This window comes from Dunckerocampus dactyliophorus, chromosome 7, assembly GCF_027744805.1.
Source record: "Dunckerocampus dactyliophorus isolate RoL2022-P2 chromosome 7, RoL_Ddac_1.1, whole genome shotgun sequence".
Classification (NCBI taxonomy): Eukaryota; Metazoa; Chordata; class Actinopteri; order Syngnathiformes; family Syngnathidae; genus Dunckerocampus; species Dunckerocampus dactyliophorus.
Window position 1 is genome coordinate 31,540,158 of NC_072825.1, and position 26,722 is coordinate 31,566,879.

Sequence of the window (26,722 nt, forward strand, 5' to 3'; positions counted from 1 at the left end):
ACTCTTGAACAGAGGGCAGTATAAATCCACGCTACTGTATTTTATCATGCAGTGCCGTGTCCCACCAGTAGAGGGCAGTGTAATCCATGCTTTGGTAAAGGTAAACGAATTTATTATAAATGTAGCAAAGACACGGGTCAGCGTCGATGTTTAATATTTTAATTAAAAAGTACATATCACCCATTGATATACACAGTAGAGGCTTGAATTGTTGTTAGAGGTTGTCATGGTGACAGTACTGCGACACTTAGCATGAGCCAACAAACCTTTGTTTGACAAAACAATCTAGAGTTTCATGTATTACCAGCTCGTAAACACTCGTTAAGGCATTAAATAGTCAGCTAGCAGGTGTGAGGTCAACATTACTTCCGGTAACAAGATGAATGAGGACGGTTACTTCAAGTGTTCCACATGTTCAATGAGGGGTAAATGTTACAAAGTGCAAAGACTTGATGTCACATGTGTTCTCGTTAGTGTAACAGTGGGAGCTACGTGACGTCTTCACGCACGTGTTCTCACGCGTGCTTACGGTCACGTGGCCACATTATATACTGTATACTTCATCCTGCTACAAGCTACATTCTTGTAAGTGTAGGACCCATGTTCACACTAGGTGCTGATGCTGATCCGGTACAGTCCAGTCCAGTACGAACTGTAGTCTTAGTGCGTGTGTGTACCTCATAGTACACTACTATTGTATCCTTAGCAGTACTGTGGTGTCCAAAGTGTGGCCTGAGGGCCATTTTCAGCCTTAATGTAAAAAAATTAAATAAATAAAAATAAATGTAAATAATTTTTAGAGAAATTATTTAAAAAATAAAAAACAAAATTTGAAAACTGAGCCAATGAAACAGCGGACCACAGCCGCTGCTCATTGAGAGCGAGGGATCAATTGTCAGGTTTTTTTTCAATGTCACAAGACGAAGCCGCCTGTGCGAGCTTTTAGATGCGAGAGGGGCCAGCAGCAGCACCTGCTGCTCGTTGGGAAGAGTGACTCATGCTTTCATGTCAAACCAAAGACCAAAAGACTCGAGAGTAGATTCGACACTCGTTTTTCTGAAGAATGAGCATCTCGTCGCTAAGTTGGCAACACCGATCCCTCCTGCTACATCATCTTATTCTCTGGTTGACCAGGTGCCTTATAATGTGTTTATGGAAGGTGTATTTGTGGCGGCCCAAATGTATTTATGGCAGGCCACCACCAATAAATGAATGAATGGGACACTAATTTGAGCATATCTATTGACCTGCATTGGATTGCTTTTAGCATCTTTAATGTACAAAATATATCAAAGTGGCCCCCCACATTCCTCGTGGCTCTCGCTGGAAAAAGTTTGGACACCCCTTGAAGGCCACTGCTGCACTCCTTGTGTCTGTAGAGATGTGGTTATTTGATGAGGTAAAAGAAATCCATGAGATATCTCAGCAATATAAATACAGTAGGAAGCGTCCAAAGGTGGACACAGCTCTTAGAAATCGAGTAGTTAGATTTTTACAGGACAAGAAGAAGAGGAGGTGTAGGAGCAGTGAGGAGGCGACGTGTATGACCGCGTCACTCGGCTCTCCGAGAGCATGTGCTGGTCTTTCTCCAGGTTCTGCAGGTCCTCCAGCATCTCCTCTATCAGAGGCGGCATGGCGCCCGGGATCTCCATCTTCAGGGTCACCACTCGCTCCGCCCCTGCGGGGGAAACGGCAGAGCACGTTCTTTAAAACGCTTGAAAAACTCACAACTTCTCAGCTGGTCCCCGGACCTTTAGCGCTGATGCTGCGCAGGTCGGTGATCTTCATGAGGGCCCTGGGAAACATGAGAGGCATGCTGGGCCGCCGCTTGCGAGAGTAGATCTTCAGCGCCTCCAGCAACGGCTCCTGCAGCACCTCCACCTTGGACGGCTCCTTCAGGTCCTGGCGATCTGTCCACAAGTGAGATCCGCGTCCCCGACACCTCACTTCTGCTCTTAACTGTGACAAAAGGAGCGGCATTACCTCCAGAGATGAGGCAGATGGCGCTGAGGAGGCCGCTCTCCGTGTCGTCCATCTGCAGCGGCAGCAGCTGGCCGGCGAACGTGAACACCTGATCTGTCAGAGGCCCGAACCCTGCGTTGTGGATCTGCGTGCGGGTCAGGGTCAAGCCGTCAGAGAAGGTCATGGTGTCCTTCTCAGGTGTGTAGCGAGTGCAGATCCTCAAAATCTACATCAGCGAACAAAGGATCAAAATAGAAATGGAAATCTACGTTTTTAAAAACTAAGCACACATCACTTCCAGTCTGCTGTATTACTGAAACTTCTGTAACTCTGTGGATTATTTCAAGCGTCGGGGTCAGTTTGACTATGCATTTTGTGCAAGGTTGCCGCTGTCGTTGATTTTCACAAGTGGAGCAATCACACGAACAAAATGACATGTTCTTCTGCTGTGATCCTGCAATTTCTGTGACTCTGTGGATTATTTCAGTCATACTTGGAGTCATTGTGATTATTTTAACAAGGTTACTACTGTCATTCATTCTCAAAAAACGGGCAATTGCCTTCAATAAATGACACATTCTATTCTGATGTTTTACTTCAATTTTACTTTGTAGAATATTTCCAGTCTTACTTTCTTCAGTGCAAGTTTGCCGCTGTCACTGATTACTTGCAAGAGGGGTGATCGCATGAATTAAACGGCACGCTCTGTATATATATCGCTGTTTAATGGCAACTTCTGTTACTTTGTGGAGCATTTCTTGTCTTACTTGAAGTCGTTCTGATGATTTCTTTAGTGCAAGTGTAACCCGCCCTGTTACCGCTGTCATTGATTTCTTGCAAAAGGGGCGATGGCATTAACGAAATGACACTTTCCATTATGCTGTATTACTGTAATTTATATGACTTTGTGGATTATTTCCATTCTTGGTGTCAATTTGATTTTGCATTTTGTGCAAAGTTGCCGACGTCATTCCTTTTCATGAGAGGAGCGATTGCATTCATGAAATTAATGACACGTTCTATTCTGCTGTATTCCTGCAACTTGGTGGACTATTCCGGTCTTACTTGAAGTCATTCTGATTATTTATTTTGAGCAAAAGGTCACTACTGTCATGAATTACTTGTAAGAGGGGCGATCACAGGAAATGAATGACACATCGTAACCTGCTGTTGTACTGCAATTTCTATGACTTCATGGAATATTTCCAGTCTTGGAGTCGTTCTGATTTCATGCAAGGTGGCGGCTGTCTTTTCGTGAGAGGAGCGACTGCATGAATGACATGACACGTCCCATTTGCGCACACGTACAGTATGTAGTTGACTTGTGGATCATTTCCAGGCTTTTTACTTCTTTTATGAAACATGTCGGTTGTCATTAACGAGCCGCGAGGAGCAATCGCATTCTAGTCATTCTACGACTACGCTGTGTTGTGTTGTTAACCGAGCTGTTTCTGCGTGATCCTGCCAGACTGTGATGAAAAGCTAAACTCCCTGAGGGAGGTAAAGGTCCACGTTGCTCACCAGCATGTCCAGACAGGCAGACCGGAGTAGAGTGATCTGGTCGGCCATGGTGAGGCCCGTGAAGCCTGGCACTCGCTTGGCAAACTCCACCACCTTGATGATGCACTTTGTGGCCAGCTCGCTGAACTTGTCCCACAGTCCCAGGTCCAGCCGGACCCTGTGGTCCGAGCTGGAGTTCTGCAGGAGGAAAACACAAGGAGATGAAGATTCCTCTTGAAGGCTGCAAAGCTCCTCCTCGCACTCACCGTGGTGTATTTCCCCAGCTGGCAAAGGGAGGGGAAGGTATCTCTGTGGGCCTTGCAGATCTTCTCCACGATGACATCCAACTCGGCCGTCATCTCATATGTCTCTGCAATGGACATCGTGGGCTCCTCCTTCTTCTCCTTACGCCTGTTTCTGTCATTCCTGACCGCTGGGAGACGATGGATACATCATGCAATCCAACTTCATTGTATTTAGTCAGCATTAGGGCATATACTGTATATTATTCATGTCATGATGTTATTCATATTTGTATTATTAGAGCATATACTGTATATTATGTATGTACTTTATTTATCCCACAGCGGGGAAATTTACTTGTTACAGCAGCAAGCAAGCAAGATACGCAAGTAAAGAGTACAGTGTAAAGAATACATAGTGACTACAATATGGTTCAGGTGGTGCAGGTGTTGTAGAGCCTGACAGCGGTCGGTATGAAGGACCTGCGGAACCTCTCCTTCTTACACCGTGGGTGTAACAGTCTGCTGCTGAAGGAGCTGCCCAGGGAAACAACAGTGTCATGTAGCGGGTGAGAAGTGTTGTCCATGATGGATGTCTGCTTAGCCAACATCCTTCTCTCCCCCACTTCCTCCACGGAGTCCAGAGGACCGTCCAGGACAGAGCTCGCTCTCCTGATCAGTCTATTGATCCTGCTCCTGTCCCTGTCCGTGCTGCCCCCTCTCCAGCAGCCCACAGCATAGAAGATGGCTGAGGCCACCACAGAGTCATAAAAGGTCCGTAAAAGAGTCTTGCACACACCAAAGGACCTCAGTCTCCTCAGCAGGTGGAGGCGACTCTGGCCCTTCTTGTAGAGGGCGTGGGTGTTGACGGACCAGTCCAGCTTGTTGTTAAGGTGAACACCCAGGAATTTGTAGCTGTCTACCAACTCTATGTCTGCTCCCTGGATGTTCACCGGTGTAAAGTGAGATGTTTTCCTCTGGAAGTTAATGATCATCTCCTTTGTCTTGCTGGTGTTGAGTTGCAGCTGGTTAAGCTCACTCCAGCTGACAAAGTCCCTGATGACCGTCCTGTATTCCAGATCATTCCCCTCTGAAATACAACCAACGATGGCTGTGTCGTCGGAGAACTTCTGGATGTGACACTGTGTGGAGTTGTGTGTGAAGTCCGAGGTGTAGAGGGTGAAGAGGAAAGGGGAGAGCACCGTACCCTGAGGGGCACCTGTGCTGCAGAGTACCATGTCAGACGCACAGTGACGGAGCCTCACATACTGTGGTCTGTTGGTGAGGTAGTCTATAACCCATGCAGTCAGGTGTTGGTCTACTCCCACACTCTCCATCTTCACTCTGAGTAGTGCCGGCTGGATGGTGTTAAAGGCACTGGAGAAGTCAAAAAACATGACCCTCACAGCGCTCCCGATTTCCTCCAGGTGTAGCAGTGATCTGTGCAGCAGGTAGATCACTGCGTCGTACACTCCGATCCGAGGCCGGTAAGCAAACTGCAGGGGGTCCAGCTGAGTGCCCACCAGGGGTCGCAGGTGCTGCAGGATAATCCTCTCCATGGTCTTCATCAGGTGAGAGGTCAAGGCAACAGGCCTGAAGTGGTTAGGCTCCTTGGGACGCGGTGTCTTTGGGATCAGGACCACACAGGAGGTCTTCCACAGGGCCGGGACTTTCTCCAGGCTCAGGCTGAGATTGAATAAGTGCCTTAAAACTCCACAGAGCTGGTCAGCACAGTCCTTGAGGATTCTAGGGCTGATGCCGTCCGGTCCCGGGGCCTTCCTTGCCTTGATCTTCTTCAGCTGACTCCTCACCTGATCATCAGTTATGGAGAGGGGGGTAGAGGATGGCTGGGATGGGGATGTGGGGGTGAAGAGTGGTGAGTTGGTAGGGGAGGGAGGGAGGGCAGACTCAAATCTGTTAAAAAACAGATTGAGTTCATCTGCCCAGATCTTGTCCCCGCTGGCTTGGTCTCTCCCCACTCCTTTACCATGGCCTGTGATGGTCTGCAGGCCTCTCCAGACTTCCCTGGCATTATTCTCCTCCAGCCGCTTCTCCAGTTTCCTCCTGTAGCAGTCCTTCCCCTTCCTGATCTTGTGCCGGAGTTCCCTCTGGACTCTGCACAGCTCCTCCTTGTCCCCCGAGTTGAAGACCCTCTTCTTCCTATTCAGCAGGGCCTTGATCTCAGAGGTCACCCAGGGTTTGTTGTTGGGAAAACACCGCACCAACTTGGAGGGCACAGTGTTCTCCACACAGAAGTTGATATAGTCTGTGATGCAGTGTGTCATGCTGTCAATGTCACTGCCATGGGGACTACAGAGCGCTTCCCAGTCTGTTGTCTGGAAGCAGTCTCTGGAGCCTAGCACTGCTCTCCTCAGACCACTGCTTCACAGGCCTCTTCACAGGGTGTTGTCTATTCACTACTGGAGTGTAGTCTGTGACGAGATGGACGAGGTTGTGATCAGAACGACCCAGCGGGGGGAGAGGGGATGAGGTGTATGCATCCTTGATGTTTGCATACAGGAGGTCCAAAGTTTTATTGTCTCTAGTGTGGCATTTGACATATTGGGTGAAGGTGGGAAGAGCAGAGGACAGGGAAGCATGATTGAAGTCACCGGAGATGAGGAGGAGGGATTGGGGGTGCTGGTTCTGAAGTTGAGAGACGATGGTGTGGATCTGCTCTATAGCTGCAGCAGCGACCGCTGAGGGGGGGATGTACACAGTCATAGCAATAACATGTGAAAACTCCCTCGGAAGGTAGTATGGCCGCATGCTAACCGCTAACAGTTCCACGTCTCTGGTGCACAGTTGCTCCTTCACACAGATGTGTCCCGGGTGGCACCATCTGTCATTCACAAACACAGTGATTCCCCCTCCCTTCTTCTTACCGCTCTCCGTTGCATTCCTGTCCGCTCGTACCAGCTGGAATCCGTCCATTGTGACGTGTGAATCCGGAGAAAGTTCACTCAGCCACGTCTCCGTGAAGCACATGAGGCTGCATTCCCAGTACTCCCTCTGCAGTCGGGTCAGCGCCATTAGCTCTTCCATTTTGTTGGGGAGAGATCTTACGTTCCCCATGATGACAGACGGTAGACATGGCTTGTACCGTCTTTTCCGCTTCTTGCACTTCACTCCCGACCTGCATCCTCTTCTGCTCCTCCGCAGCTCCTTGGGGATCTCCGGCCTCTCCGCGCAGAGAGGGGGTGTGTGGCACAGGGCTAACAGCTGATCCCGGGTGTAAACAATTGAGCCTTGGTTGAATGTGGAGCCGTGGCTGAAGAGGTTTCCCACAGTTGAACTGAAAAGTTCAAAGAGCATCAAGGCGCAGACTAGAAAAGTAACAATATCAACCTCCATAACTGCACACTCGACCAAATGCGACCAAAAGAAAAAGTAAGAAGAAGACTAAAATACTATAAAAACACTAAAAGGTGGAAGAAAAGTACAGAGCTGCTGTAACCGGCAGCCACTCACACGGCGCCATTTTGAAAAAAAAAAAAAATTATTATTATTATTAAATTATTATTCATGTCATGGTGTTATTCATATTTGTATTATTAGGGCATATACTGTATATTATTCATGTCATGTTGTTATTCATATTTGTATTATTAGGGCATATACTGTATATTATTCATGTCATGGTGTTATTCATATTTGTATTATTAGGGCATAAACTGTATATTATTCATGTCATGGTGTTATTCATATTTGTATTATTAGGGCATACACTGTATATTATTCATGTCATGGTGTTATTCATATTTGTATTATTAGGGCATACACTGTATATTATTCATGTCATGACGTTTGATATTGTTACATTAGGTTTTGATATTCTAATCCACCCACATCAACAAAAATTTATGTTTTTGATATTTAATTTGCTTGCATTTTGTCATTTGAAGTTTGCTCACTTTTTGTGTTTAAAAAGAAGGAATTGGTGTTGAAAAAAAATAAAATACTAATAAGAAAATACTAGTAAAAAAGAATAATAAATTGTTAGTATTGTTTATTACTACCTGTATATTTATTATGGAGTAATATAAATATATATCTTATTTTATGACATAGTAACTAAGAAGTTAGTTAAGATAATTCTGCAAAACAAATGAACACCTAAAAAAAAAAAATCTGAATAAAAGTCATAACTGGTGTCCCAATACTTTTGCCCAGCACACCCGTGCGACTATTTAAGTTAAAATTGCGTGTTTTATAGTGTCGTCGTTTTATATTGACAGTGCTTTTGTCATGCATCACATGACAGGGTTGGTCTTTTGTGATGTTGTTCCTCTTTTCACCTTGATTTCCTGTTATGTCCTTCTACTTCCTTTCCCTCCTTCTCTACTTCCGGAGTTTCTGCTCCCAATCATGAACTTGTGATGCGCCCCGCTACGTCTCCTTTAGATGTTTCCCTGCTTCCTGCTTTTATTTTCTTTTTTAGAAAGTTGCAAGAGCCAGCAATTCCACCAAGAAAGTGAGAAACACGATTGAATTCCAGAAAGAACTCATCAGACAAAATAGATGTCATTTCTTGTACACAAAGTACATGTGATTTTACGAGAATAAAGTCAAAATTTTAAGAAACATCAAAAAAAAAAATTGTATTCTAACGAGGAAAAAGTCGCAATTTGACGAGAATAAGCTTAATATTGTGAAGAAAAATAACGACATTTTAGCGGCATACCGTGGTCTGAACAAGTGTTTGGCCCCCCCAACCACCACCCCCGTAAAACATAACTGAGATGAATTGAGATCTATCAGTGTGGAACAGGTTATAAAGCCATTTGTAAAGCGGTGAGAGCCATTATCCACAAATGGCCAAAACATGGAACAGTGGTGAACCTTCCCAGGAGTGGCCGGCCAACCAAAATGAGCCCAAGAGCGCAGCGACGACTCATCCGAGAGGTCACAAAAGACCCCACAACAACATCCAAAGAACTGCAGGCCTCACTTCCCTCAGTTAAGGTCAGTGTTCATGACTCCACCATAAGAAAGACACTGGGCAAAAACGGCCTGCATGGCAGAGTTCCAAGACCAAAACCACTGCTGAACAAAAACAACATTAAGGCTCGTCTCAATTTTACCAGAAAACATCTTGATGATCCCCAAGACCTTTGGGAAAATACTCTGTGGTCTGACCAGACACAAGTTGAACCTTTTGAATCCTATTGAGATGCTGTGGCATGACCTTAAAAAGGTGCTTCATGCTGGAAAAGCCTCCAATGTGGCTGAATGATAACAATTGTGCAAAATTCCTCCCCAGCGCTGGAAGAGACTCATTGCAAGTTATCACAAACGCTTGATTGCAGCTGTTGCTGCTAAGGGGGGGCCCAACCACTTATTAGCTTTAGGGGGCCATCACTTTTTCACACAGGGACATGTAGCTTTGGATTTTTCTCCCTTAATAATAAAAGTTTCATTTAAAAAGTGTTGAGTTGTGTTGTCATTGACTAATATTTACATTTGGTTGATGATCTGAAACATTCAGGAAGGGTGCAAACACTTTTTCACACCACTGCATAGGTGAGATATTTAAGAATATTTGTATATTTTTTAAGGTCGTAATAGTATAAAAAACAAACACAACAAAAGTTGTCATTTTTGGAAAATGAGGTTGGGGGAAAATGTAGAATATAAAAAGAAAATGTATGAAGATTAAGAAGTTGAACTATTTGGAAAATTAAAAAGAACAATAGAAAAAATGGGGAAAAAAGAGCAAAGAGCGAAGTTGCAGTTTTTTAAAAATACAGTCAAACTTGTCTATAGCAGCCACTAGAGGGAGTCTGCAAAAGTGGCCACTATAGACAGGTTGCCTCTATAGACAGGTTGGCGTCCAGTTTGAATGTTGACCAGTAGAGGAAAAAAAAAGAAAAAAAAGGGAAAATAATAATAATGTTGACCAGTAGAGGGCACTGCAGACTGCAGATAAAAGTTGTACAGCACTACTAGGCTTGTTATTATCATGGTTCATGGTTTTAATCCTGAACATGCATGAGTCAAACAGTAGCACATCACATAGTACAATTCACAATTTTGCATGTCCAAAAAGGAGTAGGAAGAAGCAAAGCTTATTTAATCCTACCCCTCATCAGTTTCACATCAGTTGCAATACATTTATTCACCTCTTGTTCTTCCAAGTGTACTTTGTAGGTCTACATGACAATGTAGTGCAATCATAGCCAAGGTTTTTACTTACTAAAAGGAAGCTAGAGGCTTAATAATAACTGATAGAATATATCCACGACCCACAGAACAAAGCTGTGCTAGTAATGTCTTACGCTTGTTTTTAATATTTTACTTTTTATACGGCAGAGTGTCATTACAGCTTTAGTTCATCAGGAAGTGACGGGAAGTGACGGTGGGCGTCCCGAGCAGGAGAGCTAGGCTCAGTGCTAGCTGTGAGTTTGGAGAGAGTTGGGAAGTGTGTTTATGTTGGCGTGGATGTAAAGTCCTGCAGTGTTCTCCGCTGTTAATAAAGCCATTAAAGTGCATCGGCGACGTGAGTCTCTCCTTCCCCACAACAAGCGGCATTACAGTATTGACCAGTGCACACCAGGAAATAAACGGTGTCATTTCTTACAGGCATTGGCTGGACAGCTATGTAGTGGGGCTTGTTTAACCTTTGCCTTGTGGGCAAGCAGGAAGGAGAGACGATGCTGAGAGATGTGTGTGTGTTCTGAGCTGCTGTCTGGTGGCCGCGTTCAAGAAATAAAGTTGGCAGAAGCAACAGGAGAAGTTTCCTTCTTTGCTTCGGAGCTGAATAACACTGACAAGTTAACAGACTCGTAGCGAACGGAAAAGAAGACGGCTTTGTTTGTGTCGAATACAGAAGATGAGGACTTTGATGGATTTGTGGATGAGGATTGATGAAAAATAACGTGAGTACATTCTAAAATACTTCAATTAAGTACAACCCAACTCAGTTTTTCTCCCGCTGCCGCATGCATGCTAGCGTATGTTTTTTTTTATTGTAGCGTCGCTGGGAGCACGTCCTGTTCCCAGCCTAATTTGCGGTAATGTTTTGGTGCAAATGCTCTTAAAGTTACATGTTTGACCAGGAAATAGCAAGCTCAAAAGAAGATGGCTTTTTTATGTGGAACAACTGACAGTTTGTGTGGATCTTGTGAATGATTGTGACTGAGCTAGGACTCAGTAATTAAAGTCTACACACGACGGCTTCATTGATTGAAAAACAAAACTTTTTCGTGCATGAAGCTTCTACTTGAGTTGGTAATTTGGCCGCTGGCCTCGTTGGACAGGTGACTGCTATACACAGGGTCTATAACATGTAAATTTGCTGCGGGGGATTTTTCAGTGGCCGCTATAGGCAGGTGGCCGTTCTATAAAGGTGGCTGCTAAGACAGGTTTGACTGTATATATAACTCCTTACATGTGTTGTTTTACAAAATATCCAAGTGGTCCTTGCATCCTTCCATTTTTCACTATGTGGCCACCCCCGATTTAATCCTGAAAAACAAGCCTGTTGTTCAGGAGATCAAGTGCGGGGCTTGTCTTACCAAACAATTACTGACACCTAGTGACCAATGTACAATACGACATTCACTATTTGAATTCATCTTCTTAAGGCTTACATTTGTATTTTACTTCATTTAGCCATTTTTATTCTTGAAAATTCTTAATTTAGGCAAAAAAATATTAACAATTTGCTTAAATATGCATATTTTTTGACAAACAATGGGCCGGATTCAACCACTAAAGTTATTAATAAATGTATGTGATAGAGTGAAGCTGCGGAAGCGCGACGTGGCGAGGGATTACTGTACATGTCTTCCAGGGGGACTGTGGACTGTGTACGTTGGCAATGAATGGCACATTTGAGGTAGAGGTTGCAGGCGATCGTGTTCCATGGAGTGAATTTGTGTCATCAGACAAGTAGAGCCAGCGAATGCGAGGGCATCATGTGGACTGAGCTAACCGGGTTAGCCTTTCGTAACCTCCACACACGCTCCCCGCGGTGTCCTACTGACTCCGCGTGGCACGTGTGTGTTGTGCTATTACACAACACCCCACGCTGCCCTACTTTCCGGGTGTAAACACTCCATGTGAGATCATGTTACACGCTGCCTGCTTACATAGCATTCCTGTGTCAGCGCCATGTGACTCTTATGTAATGCTCTGCGGTCGGCCTGGCAGACAACATGCGGCCGCCGTCGTCCTATCGCTGCCTCGCCACGTAACGCTGGGCAAATAAATGTGGGTCGCCGCTGCCTAACACACTTTTGTGCGCGCAGAGAACCTCCCACTGAGACGCCGGCAAGTTCATGTTGACGAGGTCGCAACGTCCTCTGAGACCAGACATGAATGAAAGCTGCTTCTTAACTATTCGAAAATAGAAAACTCTTGATGAAGGCCAGCTGCTAAGGCATCCAGTACAAGAGCTGCATGAAAAATTCTTAACTGCGTCTCCCGACTTCCTGCTGACTGGACCATGAACACAACATCAACCCAACATGACCAAACCTCAGAGCCCAGACCTGTTTATGTGTCATCTGGTCCATGTCGACGCAACTGACAATATGTCAAGTAGGACGACTCACACTAACACTGCTTCACTACTTTTTACACTTGTATGACACTTAATGTTAAAATGTGACTTACAAAGTTACCATGTTATACCGTGAACACTTCTGGACTTCTTTTTACACTTACACTTACATGACACTTAAGAATGTTAAAATGTGACTTAAAACACTGCGTGTATACTTTAAAAAAAAAAAAAAAAAAGGTACTAAAATGGCCACGGTTTGACCTTGGAACAAATGATTTCTCCTTACATTATTATCAACAGTGGTTAACTTATTCTTCCACTGAGACAGTAAAGAATGTTCAAGTGTGACTTAAAACATTGCATGTATACTTAAAGCTCACATTGACGGCCACAGTTTGACTCTGGAACAGACTTGCATGCTGAAAACTCCAAGGATGCTAACTAGCAAGCATATTTCACCGACATCACACTGTTTACTAGTCATGTCATTAAAGCAAATAAAAGCTGAAGAATGTAATGAACCTCGGGTGCATGCATCCTTCATTGTGTTTGTGTGCGTGGCGACACATCGTGGAGGACACTTACATTCTTTGGACATTCCCACAGCAAAGCACTTCTGCAGACGACAGTACTGACAGCGGTTCCTGGTCACCTTGTTGATGACGCACTTCCTGTCCCGGTGGCACGTGTACACCATCTTCTTCTGCACACTGCGGCGGAAGAAGCCCTGCAAAGACGAGGAGGAGGAGAACGAAGGTGATCACATGACAGGCGATGCCATCAATTATTCAGCTTACCTCGATGTGTTTGTGTGATGGAGCTAGCATGTTGCTACAGCTATCATCTTCTGCATCCTGATTGGCTGTAGACCATTGTCAATCAATCTCCTTCATGCCGTTTCCTGTTGTGGTCAATGGTTGCTAACTGTATGAGCTGCTTGCTCACCGCTCACCAGTGAACAATAGAAGAAGAAGAAGAGGCTAATCCCCTACAGAATGAATGAATCTTCAGTAGAAGGCGTAAAAACATAAGACAGCAAGAGCAATATGTTTTAACAAGGATACAAAAACGCTGCAGCCGAACGGCGCCAGGACGAAGGGGCACGGTCAGAGTGAATACGTGCGAGTCAGTTAATAACTTCTTGTCCAACCTAGTAGACTGATCATGAAAAATTAAAACAAAATGACCCGATCTCGGATAAGCGGTAGAAGATGGATGGATGGATGGATAAACTTTGAGTGTTTAAACAAGAGAGAAAGTTGAGAAAATGTTAATGCCTGTCTGAGTAAAGTGTTTAAAGTGTATGGTGGGGGCTTTTACAGCCTTAAAACATATAGAATCATTGGAAACAAAGTTGGCTACTTTGAGGATTTCACTTATTGCGGGCTATTTTGGGAACATATCCCCCCTGATAAACGAGGGAACACTGTACAGAAATACTGGCATTTATAAGTATATGAATCGTCGTGCAGAGACCACCGGGATTGCCAAGTCGTGTCCAACTCCTGGCGTGAAATAGCGGCCACGCTCGGAAGAGGAATGGGTAAAAAAAAATAAATCTGAGGGACATATTCGTGAAAGCAAAAAAAACGGCCAAGTGGATACTCAGGAGGACGCACACTGGCTCTCTGGTTTCATAAAACACAGAGAAACGGAGTCCAATGTCCCTCCACGAGGTACGTGTATTGATAATTATGTCAGAATGGTTCAATGCAAATATTCAGTAAAAAGTAATCATATTTATATTTGTATACATGTATATTGAAAGGTTGTTGTGGAGGACATCTCCACCAACGCAGGCCTCTGCCAACATGGAAACTATCTGCTTGTCTGACCTGGACTTCTTCCAGCCCTCACCTTTCACATCTTCAGATTTGTCCACAAACAGCTCCTCACCCTCACACTCATATACGAAATACAATGTAAACCTGCGTCACCCACCGGTGCAGCTGCCGCCACCTCCCACACGTGCCGGTCACGAGCCCCACCAACCGCAGGTGCGTTGTGTGGCGCCCATAAGGCGGACAGCCCAAAAGTGGCTGGATCTGTCGGACTGGCTGGGGGTCCTGCTGGAGCGTCATAAGCTGCTCTCGCATCCAAAGTCTCCTTAAAGAAAGCGCCTGACTCTCTAAGTTTCACCAGTGATTTTGAAAAAGTAAGTCAAATATGCTTTTGTCTAAATTCATATCATACAGCCTAAAGGTCACCAACTTGAGCCCTCCACAACCACATGAGGCGCCTGCCAGCCTGCTTTTCATTCATGTTCTGGTAAAACAAGCATATTCACTTTGTTTGGCTTGAAGTAAGCTATGAAAATAAATGTTGCAACAATAGCACATTTATACGTGATCAGTTTCAGTATCGGTATCAGCCATTTTCACTCATGGATGATCGGTATCGGCAGCATAGAACCCTGATCGGAGCATCCCTACAAGAAATTATTAAGTGACTCACGTGTATTTCACTCTTCGTCCTCTGAAGTGTTTTTGTATCCTTGTTAAAACTTATTCCTGCAGTCCTCTTCCTCCTCACTGAACTGAAGATTCATTTATTCCGTAACAGCGCCCTACAGCCACGTCCAAATTTTTGTGCAAGGGATGGCTTCCTCTGCGTTTCGTTGACATTGCAGGTTTGAAGTCACACTGCAAGGCCAGCGGTACACACAACAGGAGACACGGCCGTGGGATTGATTGACAATGGTCTACAGCCAATCAGGAAGCAGAAGGCAATGGGCGGGTTCTCCCTTTGCCAATAACGTCGCAGAACACAATGGGCGTTCATACGCTGTGAAAATAAAAAACTAAAATAAAATTGCACAAAAACAAACAAACAAACTGCGAAACAGCGAGGCTGCGAAAGGTGAACCACGACAGAGCGAGGGAACACTGTAAAGCAGGGTATCCAAAGTGCGGCCCGGGGGCCATTTACGGCCCGCGACTGCTTTTTTTTATTGGCCCTGGGCACATTGTAAAAATATGATTATGTTTTTTAAAAACCAACAGCAAAAATGGAAAACCCCCCAGTAATTTTACAAGAATAACGACAAATTATTAAGGGAGTAACGTCATTATTTTAACAGAAAAAAATAGCATAACTCCTCCTCCTCCTCCTCCACCACAACGACGTATGCTCGACCACTCCTCTTCAAAGGTAAATAACATTTATCATTATGTATTATTATATCACTTTTATTATTGTTTTTTTCATTAATTATCCTGGTTTAATATTACTACTGCATCCAAACTCATATTTACATACATACACATATACTGTATATGTATACACGTACATGTAGTACTAAAATCACTGAGCAGCTGAAAATCACCATAGATGACATGAAATCAGAACACCAGAATGAATGACGTGGTCGTGACGGGGCTTCGAATCAAACCAAGGTCCTATGCCAGAGCAGTGGCGAATACTGATGAACCAGATGAAATGGATGTCGCCTCGACGGAGCAACAAGTTGTTGATTTTTTGCAATCGAAGAAGGTGGATGTAGACATCCAATCTATTGATACTTGCATCCCACTGTATGGTAGGAACCGTACTGCACCCGTCATCATCGTCAAATTCACTAATAGGAAATTTAAAGCTGCTCTGCTGAAACAGGGAAGGATGCTGAAAGGAACAAATGTCTACATGAATGACCACCTGACAAAGCGTAACGCTGAAATTGCAAAGAAAGCACGTGATCTGAGGAAGCAAGGAAGGATCCAAGGAACATGGAGTGCAAACTGCAAAATCTTTATCAAAGTAAATGGAGGACCAGAGGCCATAGTTGTTGTTGTCAAAGACATCAAGGACCGAGAAAGATATTGAGGTCTCCCACATGGAAGAGTACAGCTCTAATATGCTACAAGATCTACAATTGGACACTTTTTACTTTACAGATCACAAAGAATTGGATATGGAAAAAGACATTGATCCAGACTCAAATGTTTTCTCCCATATTACAAATTAAAATAACTGCTGTTATTATATGGAGGAGCAATACAACAACATCTTCATTAACGATGACAAGTTATCCATCATCCACATAAACAGCAGAAGCATGTATGCAAACTTCACTAACATCAAACAATATTTGAATCAATTCAAAGAACCTTTCAAAGTAATAGCAATCTCAGAAACCTGGATCAATGCTAACAAAGGAATGGACTTTGAGATGGAAGGATATGAAATGATGTGTGCAAACAGGAACAATTCAAATGGAGGAGGTGTGGCCGTATACGTGGACAAACATCTGAACTACAAAATGGACACAATTGATGAATGAATGATATTATTGATAGGAATGTGAATTCTATGTTTCTCACTGTTGGAACTAAAAAGGAAATCACTGACATTGTTAAACATTTTAAGGCAAAAACATCAACTGACTGTTATGGAATGGAAATGGAAACAATGAAAAGGGTCATCAATGAGATCGCAGACCCGTTAACAAATATTAGTAACTTATCTTTTCAGACTGGAATATTTCCCAGCAAAATGAGAACAGCCAAGGTGGTTCCAATTTTCAAAAAAAGAGACAAACACCAATTTACAAACTATCAACCAGTTTCCTTGTTACCACAATTCTCTAAAATTGTGGAGAAGTTATTTAATAACAGGTTGGACAAATGTATTAATAAGAATGAATTACTAGCAGGCAGTCAATGTGGATACAGAGCCAACATTTCAACTTCTATGGCACTGATGGAAATCACGGAGGAAATCACTACTGCTATGGACAACAGAAGATGTGCAGCTGCTGTATTCATGGATCTGACAAAAGCCTTCCATACAATTAATTACACTATCTTAATGTCAACGTTAGAAAGGTACGGAATTAGAGGATTAGTCTTGAATTGGGTTAAAAGCTACCTAGCAAAGAGGAAACAATTTGTAAAGCTAGGAGAATACACATCTGGGAGTTTATACATCACGTGTGGAGTACCCCAGGGGTCCATACTGGGACCTAAACTGTTCAATTTGTATATAAACAATATTTGTAAAGTAACAAAGGATGCAAAATTGGTATTATTTGCGGATGATACGACCACATTTTGTTCTGGTGAAAGCACACAGGACTCATTAAAAAGGTCAAGGATGAAAAGGTCATATTAAAGTCATGGTTTGACAGGAACAGATTATCCCTGAACTTAAGTAAAACTAAAATAATGCTATTTGGAAATAGCAGAAAGGATACGTACGACCAAATACAAATAAATGAAGTGGACATTGAAAAAGTGGAAGAATATAAATTCCTGGGGGGTCATAATAGATGAAAAAATGAGTTGGAAATCTCATATTAAAAATATACAACAAAAGGTGGTGAGAAATATCTCTATATTGAATAAAGCAAAATATGTTTTTGATCAAAAATCCCTCCACACTCTGTACTGTTCCTTAGTATTAGCATATTTAATGTATTGTGTGGAGATATGGGAAATAATTATAAAAGCAATCTTCACTCACTCACTGTACTGCAAAAAAGATGGTGAGGATCATTCATAATACCAAGTATAGACAACATACACACCTTTATTTTTAATATCACATATTAGTGATGATCATTCATAATACCAAGTATAGACAACATACACACCTTTATTTTTAATATCACATATTAGTGAGGATCATTCATAATACCAAGTATAGACAACATACAAACCTTTATTTTTAATATCACATATTAGTGAGGATCATTCATAATGCCAAGTATAGACAACATACAAACCCCAGACTTAGTACACTTACAAACCGCTAGAATAATGTATAAAGTTAATAAGAATTCGTTACCCAAAAACCTCATCCAGTATTTCTCAATCAGAGAGGAGAAATATGATCTTAGAGGAAAGTTCAACTTAAAACATTGATATGCCAGAACTAGGCTGAAAAGCCACAGCATTTCTGTATGTGGAATTAAACTATGGAAGGGATTGAGTAAGGAAGTCCAACAAAGTACAGAGATGAGCACATTCATAAACAATACAAGCAGTTGATGTTTGCTAAATACAAGGCAGAAGAGTCTTCATCATCACAATGATGTTCCGTCAGGTTTGTTATTTTTTTTATTTTTATTTATTTATTTATCGTTTTTCTTTAAGAAAAAAAAAGAAGAAAAAAAAGGTTTTGTTTCTTTATTCATATTTATTATATATATATATAAATATATATGTACATACATATATATACATATACTGTACATATATATATATATATACACACATATACATATATACATATATATATATATATATATATACACATTTCTTTGTCTTCTTACTGTTATCTATTATGTGTTATTATTCTGATTATTATATAAAACATGACATGGAATACAGGAAGTGAATAACATGTACTGTACTAGATGTAGAATAGATGGGGGGTAGGATTAAATAAGCTTTGCTTCTTCCTACTCCTTTTGGACATGTGGAACTGTGAAAGGATGATTCATGAGATGTATTCCATTGGAACCTTCATGTTCAAATAAACTAATACCAATATATCATTGGTAATATTAGCTTTTCCCCTACTTAAGAACAATTCGACCGGAACTCGTCAATTCGTCTGGAACCAATTGTGTTCGTTAGTTGGGGACCTAGTGTATATTAACTATTTTGTTTGGGTTGGTTTAAAAAAAAAAAAAAATTTTGATTTTTCAGTATGCGGCCCTTAGTCTAAATACTTTGGACACCCCTGCTGTAAAGCGTCTACTCCCCACTGAACAAGCAACATCTCAGCTGCTAACAACAATTGCATGACCGGAAACAAAGGTTTGTGGAAAAGTCTGACCTGCAACTACGAAATAATAAAGTAACATGACGAGTTTTAAAAAATGATTCATGCTGTGACCTTCTTGGGTCGTTTGATTGCATTTTGCTTGTTTTTTTAATAAGAAAACATCAATTGTGTTATGACTTGAGTTGCAGGATTAGCCTCAGTAGCCTGCATTGAGAACCACACTTTACTGGTTAGCATGTTGGCCACACAGTCAGGAGATGGGGAAGATCTGGATTGGAAACTCCCTTGGGCATTTCTGTGTGGAGTTTGCATGTTCTCCTCGTGTGTGTGTGGGTTTTCTCCGGGTACTCCGGTTTCCTCCCACATTCCAAAAACATGCAGGTGAGGTTAATTGGTGACTCTAAATTGTCCATCGGTATGAATGTGAGTGTGAATGGTTGTTTGTCTATATGTGCCCTGCCATTGGCTGCCCACTAGTCCGGGGTCCATGTACCCCACCTCTCTCCTGAAGTCAGCAACCCTAATGAGGAAAAGTGGCATAGAAAATGGATGGATGGATGTTCCACTTTCATTTGTGTTATGGTTTAAACATGACTGTTTTGATTTGACTTTTTTTCTCTTTTTAATCAAGATATTTCAAAACCACACATTTCAGAGCTAGAATTATAATACCTGTGACATTTTTGCCCAGTTATACCGTCAGAATTTCATACAGACCCATGCCTACCGTTGCTATTGGCAATCTTAGGTGGCTTGGATCAGATGTTACAAAAGGTATAGGGTTCTTGCTCAAACCCTGAACAACAACACCCAGTCAGCCTTTCGAGAAAATCAACGGTGGCTTGCACGGAGGCGCCTTGCACCTCTTTCTTCTTCAGTCATCCACAATCAAGCATCTTTGATCAAAATCAATAGGGTTCTTGCTCCAAAAACAGTGACTCACGCTGGATGTTATTAAAAGTAAGAGTGTTTTTTTTTCCATATATATATATATATATATATAAATATAAATGTGTCCTTGCACTAACATACCTTGCAGCCCTCACAGGCGCTGACGCCATAGTGGTATCCTGAAGACTTGTCCTGGCACACGAAGCACGGCTTGTAGATGCGAGGGGGCGGCGGCGGTGAGTGGGCGGAGCCTGTGAAGTGGTCGTCTAAGCTAGAGCCGGAGCTATGGCTTCCCACGCCTGCAATGACAAACAGCAGGCATGAGGTCCAGGGGCACCAGCAGAACCAGCCTTAAACGCGCACCTGGTCTTCTGGTGTTGTTTGTGAATTCCAGGAACAACTACTTCCTGTCCACGTCCCCTCTTAACCTCGAAAACACTTCTGACCCAACCTGAGGGGGGGAGACCCTCTCCCATCTGCGTGTCCTCTGCCTCCCACCCCCTCCAGCCACGCTGCAGCTCCGGCAGAAAGGCGAGAAAGACGTCCCTCAAAGGGGACAAAAAGGAGAAAAATTGCTCATCTGAGTCCCCTCGGACCCGTGACCTCTGCTTGAACCTGCCATCAGATGCCCCCCCCCCCCGCCCCAAAAAAAACCAAAAAACATGGAGGACAATGCAGCAGCACGCCACCAAGCCAGCTGATGAATGCCAACGACCACAGGCAAGATATGCTACACGCTAAGCTAACAGCTACTGTCAACAAGGGTGAAGAAGAATAAAAACAGGAAGTTATGTCAAGTGAGACCAATCACATTCAACGCAGTGAAACTGCATTTGTTTGCAAAGCTAACATTTTATGGCGTTGAGGCTGCTTCACTTCTTTTTACACTTGAAAATGTGACACATTAATATTTTAAACGGCTTTATAGTTTAAACTCTGCCTCACTTCTTTTTACACTCGTACGACACCTAAAGTGAAAATGTGACTTCACAACAAAGTTAACACTTTATGCGATTCACACCGCGTCGCTTCTTTTTACACTTGAAAACATGACTGAAACAAAGTGGACATTTTATTAACACTGCTTCCCTTCTTTTTACACTTGCACAACACTTAAGAAATGTTAAAATGTGACTTTTGAAAAAAATAAATTTTATACTTGCAACGTTGTTTCACTTTTTTTTTACATTTGCTGCATGACACTGAATGTTAAAATGTGACTTAAAAACAAAGTTAGAATTTTCATTAACAGCGCTTCACTTCTTTTTACACTAGTATTCCAGTTATCAATGTTAAATGTGACTCAAAAACACTAACATTTGACACTGTTCAGGCCGCTTCACTTCTTTTTACACTTGTAAATGTGACTTGAAACCAAAGTTAGAATTTTTACTAACACTGCTTCACTTCCTTTTACACTTAAAAATGTAAAACAACCCTTTATTACTATTAACATTCCTTCATTTCTTTTTACACTTGTATGCCGCTTAAGAAGGTTAAAATGTCACTTACAACGTTAACATTCGATATTATTCAGACTGCTTCGCTTCTTCCTACGCTTAGAAACAAAGTTAACATGTTATACTGCTTTAACACTGCTTCACTTTTTTTTTTTTTTTTTTTTTTAGGAGGACAACAACAGGGGCCTTATTTAAGCATTAAATTGTCTCCTGTCCTGCAATGACTGGGACGTGTAAAGGCAGCATCACTCCGCTTCCTGGTGACCGGCCTGTGAACCCACTGTGACCCCAAATTGAACCAAACCAAACTCAGACCGGGTCAGCCCCGACAAGACAAGAACCCAATGACACCGGTACGTCTACTCATAGTCACACTACTAGAATTGTCATGTTTAAAGTGGACCTTGAATGCAATGTTTGCAGTCATTGCTGGTTTCTGCATCGATGGTACATGTCATACGAAGGAAATGCAGGCGTTTGTAATATTTTCACCCTCTCGTGGAGGTAAATAAATGATAAGGAAGATGAATGTTAGGAAGAGCTCTGAGGAAGATGAGGAAGACAGTTGAACACCACTGCAAACTACAATCACAATATTACGCAATGACGACATCACTATTACCGCTACTGTGGTACCGTCGGAGACTGCTAACCTGAACCGTTTCGGTACGGCGCCTCTTCCACTCCAAACACCGAGCACTTACACTGCCAGCGGCCGAGGAAGAGCTCCGGTAAATCGGCTGCACACCGCCGCTCCTGCTCGTACATGCAGTCGGAGCTTTCCGCGCACACACGAGCCGTCTCTCCGGTACCGAACACTTGGAAGTCCACGTAGTCGAACATGATGGACTGGATCCGGTTAAAGACGAGGAGGAGTGGGTGCTGGTTCTCGTGGTGTCAGCGTGCCATGGACAGTTATCACAAATGGACGACGACGAGGTTGTCCCGGTTCGGTCCACTTGTGGAACAGCAGGCTCCTTGATTGCAGGAGTTGTATTTGTGCTGATGAACTCTGCGTGAACTGACCTTCACATGACCCCACCTTGTGACGTCACCGCGACGCTCGCACAAGCGGCTCACAACTTTTACGTCTTTTGAGAAAAAAATGCCCAGAAATGAAACTTTTCAGTATTTTTACATGAAATGAGGCATAACGTATTACAGTTCAACACTATCGTTTACTGTTTGAAGTGCTATTTTTCGACCAATAGTTTTATCCAACTTGTAAAACTGAAATGAAATATTAGCAAGCTAGCCGCCGTAGACTTAACAAAACAACAAAGCACGACTTCCTGGTTATGTTTATTGTTGCTAGGTAGGGTTCAATAAGCGCTCAATCAATTGGGCCCAATCGGCCAATGAAAAAAACTGTCAAATGACAGCCACGCCCAAAGTAGTGTCTGAAGAGAGCAGATATAAAATGAACATACAAACACTAAAAACAAGTTGAAACATGATTTTTACACTTTATCTGGAAGTTAAACATAAAATATCATACTATAATCATAGTGACTAGTTTATTTGTTTGGAGTTCAGGGTTTGAGTTTGCCTTTTTATGTACTTTTATTTACCTTTATATTTCACCTTAAAAACTGTTTAACTTACCTCAGCTGGTTTCCTTTTTTGTCAGTACAACATCATGGCTGTGACTGAGTTTTTTATTTTGACTTAGTGTATTAACACATGACCAGTCCAGGGTGTACCCCGCCTCTCGCCCAAAGTCAGCTGGAATAGGCTCCAGCATACCCCCGCGACCCTATGATGGATGGTATTAACACATTGGCACTTTCCGCCACTGAAAGAAAGAAAATATCCCGATGATAATTCATAATTATGAGATAAAAAGTCGAAACTACGAGATAAAAAGTCAGAATTATGAGATAAAAGGTCCTAATTATGAAATACAAACTGTGCATGGGGTGAGTGACAAGGCTCCAATGACGTTGGCAGCACATGCACAATTTGTATCTCATAATTTCGATTGTTTATCTCATAATTATGACTGTTTATCTCATAATTTTGACTTTTTATCTCGTAATTGACTTTTTATCTCATAATTACAATTGTCCTATCTTATAATTAGGACTTTTTATCTCATAATTCCGACTTTTTATCTCGTAATTTACTTTTTATCTCATAATTACGATTTTCCTATCTTATAATTATGACTTTTTATCTCATAATTTCGACTTTTTAATCTGATAATTATGATTTACCATTGGGATTTTTTTTTCTTTCAGTGGTGGAAAGAGGCTTCCATAGATTGGGTAGAGATTCCATACATTCGTGAAAAGAGAAATTTTAGATTTTTTTTCCAATATGATATCTTAGAATCCTCAAATAATTAACTTTCAGCAAACAACAAAAATAAATGTAGTTATTATAATAATTATTACGCTTCAAAGCCATGCAAGGCCTCAGGCAGTTACTATTTATTAACGATGTATACAACCAATTATGTCTCTCATTCCCGTCTCCCTCAATAACCCTAATGCATGTGTGTAAATTCTGACTAAGTTTCCTTGACTTCTAGGAATAGAACATACTCAAACATAGATGAGGCGGCGGCCATATTTGTTACCATGTGGCCTTTTGAAGAAAATCAATACTATTCAGGTCTCATTTGTCTTCATCCACGACCGCCTGACTTCCTCATGCCTGACTTTGAGTGAGAGATATTTGCACTCAGGACGACCGTAATTAAATCTGCCCCAAGACTGAGCTGCTCACCTGCGGAGGGCGGGGGAGGGAGGGGGTAGGGAAAAAAAGGCAGCATGTTGAAGCGGCATTGTTTTACACAAAGGGCACCGCGAGCATAAGCACATGGGATGCTGAAGCTCTTCCTTTAAGGAAGCTAATTACTCCCACTATCTCCCACACCATTAGAGAGGAAGGGGTTGGGGGTGGTCGGAGGGGGGCGGGGGGGGAGGTCATCCAGAGGACAACCATGTGAAACACTCAAGCATTCCTCCGCTGCCACCGGGCCTCACTTCCATTCTGGAACATTCCATCCTCATGCATTTTCTCTCCATCCACCACTCATCCGTAAAAACTTGGATAGATAACCATTTTATTAGAAACAGCTCTCAGTATGATGCTGTTGCGTACACACAGAAAAAAAGATGAGAGGTTACAAAATAGTTTGCGTTTATGATTAAGTGGGATCATTAAATTGTTCCTCGTGTTTATTCCACTTCCTGTTTGGAAAGAACAGCGCTCACGTATTCAACTTCATTATCTTAAAGGTCATTGCAACTCTTACGATATTATGATGTATGTGACGCGTTCAGTGCTGAGCCCTTCGGCATCAATGTTGTCAAACGGCGCCATCTTGTGGACAAAAAGCTCCTTAATGTATTTAGGGATGATTCGATCAGGTTTTTATGCTACCGATCGCATAGACTTAGAGTACTTTTTAAATGTATTTATGATGAGTGCTAGTGACAGTAAATTCATGCCAGAATTGTCTAGATGCCTGGTGGGGTGGCCGGAGAGTGAGACCAGGGGTGGCCACGACCACAACCGGCCACCCCCGTAGCTCCACCACAGGTTTTGGACCGTCTTTTAGAGCAATTAATAGCCGATCAGTGTTCATGTTTTCAATGCATAGTTTCTGGATTCTGCTCCCCACCATGGCGGCCAAGCCCGCGAAGGTCATAAGTGGATGGCGATCGGCACTCCCATTTTAACTCGAGACTCCATAGTAAACACGCCCGCAGAGAGCTTACATTATTAATAGATTTATGTTCTGAATTACGCTCGGGAATTTAAGTCAAAGTCAACATAGTGAGAAAACTTACCTACCGCTAGCAAGACGCGGCTATACAGTCACTGATCTGTATTATATATCTGGATAGCTCATTGGCGATGACTTGTGAAGCCACACGGCCGCCATATTGCTACTCGCAAGAAACATTCGTGGTGAATTTATTTGATTAATTCGGATTGGACACAAATTTCGATTTAAGATGCCTGCAGATACCTGATGTGCAACTATTAACTGCACAAATCGCCAGTTCAAATAAATAAAGGAAAATAATATTACTGAACATGCATACCGGTATGTTTGAGATTGCTAACAACGTATTGTCTTACCCAAAGCATATGGTTTTGTTTCAGTGTTGTTGTTTTTTCTGTGTGTGTGTGTGTGTGTGTGTGTGTGTGTGTGTGTGTGTGTGTGTGTGTGTGTGTGTGTGGTTATTACACATTATGGTTATCACATATTATTCCTGTGGTTTTTGGTCAAATATATTTCTATATCAGAAAAGAGCTTATTTCTATTTCATAACACAAACAAAAAAATCACCAAAATGTGAAATGATTTTAAAACTTGTCTCTTTTATGATTCATATTTTGTACAGATGAGAGCATAGTGAATTGTATGAAAGTAAGAATAAAAAGTAAAGGATCATGACCATGGATTTTAGTGGAAAAAAGGGATGGGATATGCAGTTCAAATGAAAATCTCTTTCTAGAGGAGTAAAACTATCATTGCTATAGGGGAGTGCTGAGCCAGGGTGCACAGTAGAATTTTGTCCCAAAGGCAATAAGAATTGGAAGGGGAAAAAGTACATTTAATATAGCAAAAGATAGAGAATAACGTATCAAATGGTTTTTAAGGGACGAAGGTTGCGTTACTTGAAGGAATGGGAGAATCTCCCCGCTTTTAAATGTAAAATATACATTGTAGATGCTCTGCTAGCCTCTTCATCTGCTTTGTACACTATGTACGCTGTGCCAATGTAGTCGCGATGTGAGTAGTAAGATGGCGTCTCTTTGGCTTCAGCGGCTTGCATGGGCGGGTGCGACGTATGAGCTACCCAGATATATCATACAGATCAGTGTTATACAGTCAGCTTCTCCACGGGGAAAGTTGTGTGCAGTGAGTGTAGTGTAGTGTGCAGCCGCGGGGGTGGCCGTAGAGTGACCTGGTCACCCCGTAGCTCCGCCCCTGCAAAAAAGAAACCTTAATTTAGACAAAAACATATTTGACTTACTTTTTCAAGAGAACATATATCACTGGTGAAACTACAGAGGATGAGACGCCTTCTTTAATGAGAGTTTGGATGTGAGAGTACACAGTTGAGTTGAGTTCGAGCAGGACTTCCAGGTATCATGCAGCGGGTCTCCAAGTGACAGAGTCGGCAAACCCGGTATCTTCCACTGCTGAGAGAGGCTGGTCATCCAGTCCAATGAATTCAATTATTTTTCGGCTTGTGTGTTTTAGACCGCTGACTGTCACGAACATGGGGGCGAGTGTTGTCAGCGTCAGCGTTGGCTACACTCGCTGCAGTTTGACCGATGATCACATCATGAGCCTCAAGAACTCAACATACCCCGTCAAAGCGTTTGTTCTTAACATTTCTTAATAAATTAAAGCTTTTTAACGCGCTACCCCGGTGAGACATTTTTGTGTTTTGCAAGGTGCA

The 26,722-nt window shown here is 42.5% G+C and overlaps 1 protein-coding gene across 2 annotated transcripts; it reads right to left on the reverse strand.

The window, feature by feature from the left end:
* Positions 1-147: 147 nt before the first annotated feature.
* On the reverse strand, positions 148-25,353 carry LOC129184896 (retinoic acid receptor beta-like). Of its 2 annotated transcripts, none has more exons than XM_054781373.1 (8): positions 25,098-25,353; positions 19,975-20,132; positions 12,799-12,940; positions 3,729-3,895; positions 3,484-3,660; positions 1,984-2,188; positions 1,752-1,910; positions 148-1,678 (listed from the first exon to the last, which is right to left on the reverse strand). In XM_054781373.1, exons 3-8 carry the CDS (start codon positions 12,908-12,910, stop codon positions 1,485-1,487), a joined length of 1,014 nt encoding a protein of 337 aa, XP_054637348.1. In that variant the 5' UTR covers positions 12,911-12,940; positions 19,975-20,132; positions 25,098-25,353; the 3' UTR covers positions 148-1,484. The 2 variants fall into 2 exon arrangements, with proteins under 2 accessions (XP_054637348.1, XP_054637347.1); XM_054781372.1 differs by lacking the exon at positions 25,098-25,353 and adding an exon at positions 21,947-22,800.
* Positions 25,354-26,722: the final 1,369 nt, after the last annotated feature.

Coding starts and splice junctions, on each gene's coding strand:
- LOC129184896 (XM_054781372.1), bottom strand. CDS start 22,136: ATGTTCGACTACGTGGACTTCCAAGTGTTCGGTACCGGAGAGACGGCT. Junction 2,189..3,483: donor CTGCCTGTCTGGACATGCTG/GTGAGCAACGTG, acceptor TCGCTGATGTAG/ATTTTGAGGATCTGCACTCG. Junction 1,911..1,983: donor CATCTGCCTCATCTCTGGAG/GTAATGCCGCTC, acceptor ACTTGTGGACAG/ATCGCCAGGACCTGAAGGAG.